Below are 5399 nucleotides of genomic sequence, written 5' to 3'. Positions count from 1 at the left end.
GCACCTTGGGGGGGGGGGGTTTGTGGGGAGGCGGGGGAGGGGCACCCGCAGATGCCGCTGAGGAAGGGGCGCTTCTGTAGTGAGAAGCCTGGCGGGTCCCTCCTTAGCTAAGTGGCCAGGCTCACGCATCACCAATAACATGACAGAGTGACACGATCCCGAGAGAACACATCATCGCCTGTGTAGCATTTTTGCCAAAAACATTTAACATGAACTTAACCTTGAGGAAACCATCAGGGAAGCCCAAATTGAGGGACGTGCTGCAAAAATACCAGCAGTCAGTGCTATTCAGGAAAGTCATGGCAAGAAGGAGCCGACAGAGACAGAACTCGGCCGAGGAACCTTCTGGACTGTGGTGTGGGAGAGGACTAGGCCCTGGTACGTGCTGGGCCCGCTGCAGCCGTGTGGGGGCTACGCCGTGCCTAGGCCTGCAAGCACTTAGGGAGAGCGTATGTGTGACTGCGGAGGACGTACACGGTGTGTGCGTGTGCGTAGGCACACGTGTGCACGTACCGTGTGTGCATGTATGTGTGCTGTGTGCGAGTGTATGTGCACATACGTGTGTGTATTGTGTGTTTATGTGTGCGCATACGTGATTGTGTTTGCATATGTGCACATGAATGTATGTGTGTGCTTTGTGTGCAAGTGTATGTGCACACTGTGCGTATATGTGTGCGTGCATGTGTATGGTGTGCTGTGTGCATATGCATGCGTGCATCTCTGCGCTGTGTGTGCATACGTGTGCGTGTATGTGGGTGCTGTGTGTGCAGGGGACAGATAAGCAAATGCGACAAAAGGTTGACTGCAAATGCAAGGAAAGGGTGGTTATTGCAGGAGTCCCGTGTTTCTGGAGATTCAAAACCTTTCACAACAGTCACCTGTGATACAGAGCTAATCAGCAGTGAGTGTGCCGGAGCCTCAGGGGAAAAAAGCAGTTCACCGATTACGTGCTGGAGTCTCTAACAGCTTACGTCAGGTCAGCAAAAGGGTGCCCCATGTTAGGGGCGCTGCAGCTTTGCCAAAAGTGAACGGGACATGGTTCACGCAAAGTGTCTGTGTCACACTCACCAGGGGCGGGCCTGGCGGGAGAGGCCTGTGGAGGGGTCGGTGTCACGCGTGTGTCCTCTCCGTCTCCGTCATCAGCACACTGAAAACAAAGCATGTGATTGAACGTGTGTGGACTCCGGGCGCCCCAGTGCCCCAACCGCAGGGCCGCACCCCACGGGACGGTGTGATCGCGGTTCCTCCCCCACCACGCAGGCTGTGCATCTGAGCTTGGCAGCCGCGGTGGCCGCAGCCTCCAGCAACGCTGGGGAGAGGCGTCTTAGCAAACTCTGGGAGCCTGGTCCCCGTGGCCTCCGGGGCACCGCCCCCAGGCTGCCCCTGCTGCTCTAGGGTGAAGGGAAAGGTCGTTCCCAGCAGCTGCACCAGCTCGGCGGTCCTCAGACGCAGCCTCCTCGCTGTCAGCGGCCCAGAAAGAGACCGTCTGTGCTCCCGTCTGCTGCCTTTCACGGCACAGAACGCGCACCTCCTGGTTATGTGATATGAACGTGTTCTTTCCTTACGGGAAGATCGGACAGAAACTGGGGTTGGCGTCCTTGCTCCGTCCGTCACGCTCCAGGAAGTGGCTACGGTGCAGCATGGCAGGCACCCACCCCAGGCGAGGGCTTTCCTGTAGCCCCCCCAGGGATGCGGCCGAGGATGGTGGGGAAGGCGTGCCTTGCTCACACCAGAGAAGCGGGGAGGCGGGAGCCAGCACTTCCCTCTCACCTCCCCCGAGGGAGGGGCCCGCCCTAGAACACTGGGTGACAGAGAGCCATCCCCTGGGTTTCCCTGATCACCCCCTCAAGCGGGACGCCGGTCTGCAAGCCTGTGACGGAAATGGATGGGAAACAATTGTTCCAAAGGCTCCTTACAGACTCCTGCGGAGAGTGAACCTGATTAACGGAGAGTGAACCTGATTAACGTACCTCGATATGTCTCTAGGTTAGGATTCAATTATATGAGGATACACCCTGGGAAACACCTTACCTCTAAACACCCTTCATCCTGCAGCAGTGTATCCACCTGGGTCAAGTACTTCCTTCGTAACTCATTTTTCAAAGGGCTCCAAGGCACTGCAGGCTGATACAAAAGAATCAGTATTCTTAAGAGCTTGTGGGTGTGGACAAGCTCTTGACTCTGGAGCTGACTGGCAAGTTCATCAATTACACGTCAGGAAATGAAGCTCCTCGAAGTCATTTTTCACTCCCTGCTGTTAGCAGTGCAAAGCGACTGGCCCCTCTGAAATCCCACCTGACCCAGAAATCAAACTTGAAATAATTCACCCAGTGGCAACAATCCAAAAGTAAAAGATCAAAAAGACAAACAAACAAAAAAAACACCCGACATGGGCCTGTTGGGAGGTTTATGACGGCATTGCTAGAAAACAATTGAAAATAATCCGATTATTCTTGGGCGAGTTCAGGACTCAGCTATTAGAATTAGTCCCAACCCGAGTGTTCACAAGAAAAGACGCGCAGTATTTTGGCTCAGGATGCGGCCTGGGGATAGGGGGTCCCGACCTTTACTCTCTGCACCTGAGTGGCTGCAGACGGGGGGGATCACACACACCCACATTGTCCGGGGGGTTCTTCACTGCCGCTGGGGCCACCCACCCCTGCACAGCCACCCCTATGTAATAATGCTTCAAAAAGTAGAGCCTTGCCCCCACTTCCCCCCAGGGTCACTGCCTTATTTAATTAGACACTAAAAGTCACACATTGGGTGTATGGGCAAACTCTGCACAAAAAGAACAGTTTTTGAGAAAAGCCACATACCAGCCATTCTAGCATCTGACACTGGGTCTGGGAAAGACACCCCTAGACTGAGTTCTCTGTGCATTCACTTGCATCCCACTGGAAGGAAGGGGAGATCAGACCCAGATGGGGGGCGGGGAGAGACAGGTGCTCCTGGGTCTGCGGGGGCACTCCAGGGGACACAGAACAATGGCCCGAATGACCTTGTGACTAACTGGGCTTCCAAGGGCTGACCGGGAAATATTTTCTAGAAACATCTTCCTATGACATGGCCTCTTTGGACAAAGATAATTTAGAGCCTAACTGTCAATGCAGCGTGCTCAATCGAGGGTACACGGCACACCGTGAAAGGTGACTATTCTGTCTGCACGGGGAACACCGCCTGACATGTATGCAAGTCCAGGAAATCCGACTTGAACCAGGGGAGTAAGGGCTGCTGCGTGCTAGAGGGAAGGAGACCCCTGCTGCCTGGAGGGATCTGAAGGGAGGATCAGAGACAGGACGGGACGGGTGGCGTCAGCAAAGAGCGAGCCTCCCAAGAGGAGTTCGAGAAAGGGCACAGGCAATGGGGGGCAAACCCCCCCCCCCAGGCCCTGGCTCGGTCCCTTCATCACAAAAGGCAGGTCTTACCATGAAGGCCCCGGCAACCACGTCTTCCTCACATAAAGACGCAGCATCACTGCTTTTTGAATCTAAAAGCAAAAAAAGGAAATCTGAATCAGAATTTTATTTAAAAAAAATTTTTTTAAATGTTTACTTCTGAGAGAGAGACAGAGCATGAGCAGAGGAGAGGCAGAGGGAGAGGGAGACACAGAATCTAAAGCAGGCTCCAGGCTCTGAGATGTTAGCACAGAGCCCGATGCGGGACTGAAACCCACGAATTGTGAGATCATTACCTGGGCTGAAGTCGGAGGCTTAACTGACTGAGCCACCCAGGTGCCCTGAGAATTTTAAAGAAGGCTTGCATTTTCCTTTCATGGGTAGTTTTTGCACCACTAGCGTTTGTTCTAGGGTCCCTTTAATAAGGACAGAGGCATCTGTCGCTGTCCTGGTTATCAGTAATGCGACAAACCCATCTGAACAGGAACATGCCTCAGGTGGTGGAGACTAGCGAAGCAGCTTTCTGTCACCTCAAGCTTCTTCAGTGGCCTCTGGTCCTTGGAGCTGGATCGCTCTAGCCCAGCACCGTCCTATTCTGCGGGGGCGGAAAGTTCCCTACTCACCACCTAGTAAGTCAGCCACTGGCCACATGTGGCTCGTGAGGCACATAAATAAAAGTTTCCATTGTACTTAACTTCCAGTTAATCTGACTCGCCACAGGCCGCTAGAGCCTCCACCCTGGACAGTGCAGCTCTAGGGCAAATGCTTCTAATTATTCCGAGCAGTCCAGAAACTCAGGGACCTAAGGATCTGCAGGGTTAAAATCTGGATCAACACTGTAAGCAGACAACACCTGTGACTCAACACCTTCCTTAAGGCCTTTCTAGTTCTACTCTGAATGACCGCCAGTTTTCCCCGTGGGACTCAACTCATTGTACGGACGGCCGGAGCGGGCAAGGTGCCTGGCGAGGGCTGGGCGAGCAGACAGAGGCTACAGGCCGGGCCCGCAGGATCTGGGGATTTAGGACCAGTTACAAACCTGTCATCACCCAGCTGGCTAACTGCCACCAGGAGGAGAGCTGGTGTAGACAGCTTGGGTGAAGGCGGGGTCTGTTCTGATGGTAGGTGTCAGCGGGGGCAGGGCTGGTACCCTGGGGGTGCGATGGGGCACGGGAGCAGAGCCGCACAAGGGACCGTGGGAGGCAAAGCCACAGGAGGGGGATGTCCTGGGCATGAGGAGGGCAGGAGGGACTGGGTTTCTGGCTCATTCTACAGGGAAGATGGTGGCAGGCCTTGAGCCAATGGGAATGCTGCTGGGTTGACCTCTTCAGTTTAGATTTGTCGAGTTTAGGCAAAGTCTTCAAGAAGTGAGGCTGACAGGCAATAAACACACCCAGACTGGGTCTGGGATGGGGGTTCCAGCAGAGTGAGGGGCTCAGACCAATCTCAAGAAAGGGCATCCAGTGGAGAAGGGGAGGTAGGGGGTGCTGGGAAGGAAGAAAACCCAGCGGGCACAGGGCCACAGGCCATTTACAGGATTTCCAGAAGCTTCAAATGCCACCAAGAGGGCAACGGGACAGAAGCCACAGAATGCCAGTGGGAGTCGCCGGTGCCGGCGGATGGGACCGCGGAGAGTCACGTCTTCCGGATGGAGCCCGGGCCGCACGGCGCTGGCCGAAGAGCGAGTGGCAGTGGGGCATGAGCAGTGCCTGTAAGTTTGTTCGAGAAGGGAAGTGACCCGGCAGGTGGCTAGAAGGGACACGGGATTAGGAGACCCCTAAGTCTGTTCCGCCTGCTTTCGGTGGAACCTGAGCGCGTTCAAAGGGACGCATCCAGGGCAGAGGGAGAGGCCAGCGAGTGAAAGACGGGGACAACAGGTTGCCCAGAAAACAGGCTGGGGTGGCGTTTGGGCAGAGAAACGTTCTGCAGAAGTCAGCAGCTCAAACGCGGCCCGCAGGGCAAATCTGACGTTTCGTTAAATTCCTGACATTAATTTTTAAA

At 54.8% G+C, this 5399-nt stretch overlaps 1 protein-coding gene across 1 annotated transcript in view; it reads right to left on the bottom strand.

Moving 5' to 3' along the window:
* Window positions 1-5399, bottom strand: part of HJURP (Holliday junction recognition protein) — a 19601-nt gene that overhangs the window by 9188 nt on the left and 5014 nt on the right. Inside the window, exons 4-6 of the mRNA XM_077758444.1 lie at window positions 3429-3490; window positions 2032-2124; window positions 1069-1147 (exon numbers count right to left, since the gene is read on the bottom strand). Of these exons, the coding sequence (XP_077614570.1) occupies window positions 1069-1147; window positions 2032-2124; window positions 3429-3490 (234 nt within the window). The remainder of the gene's footprint in view (window positions 1-1068; window positions 1148-2031; window positions 2125-3428; window positions 3491-5399) is intronic.

This window comes from Crocuta crocuta, unplaced genomic scaffold (genome assembly GCF_008692635.1).
Source record: "Crocuta crocuta isolate KB4526 unplaced genomic scaffold, BGI_CrCroc_1.0 scaffold290, whole genome shotgun sequence".
Taxonomy (NCBI): Eukaryota; Metazoa; Chordata; class Mammalia; order Carnivora; family Hyaenidae; genus Crocuta; species Crocuta crocuta.
This window is presented reverse-complemented; position numbering and strand designations above follow the sequence as displayed.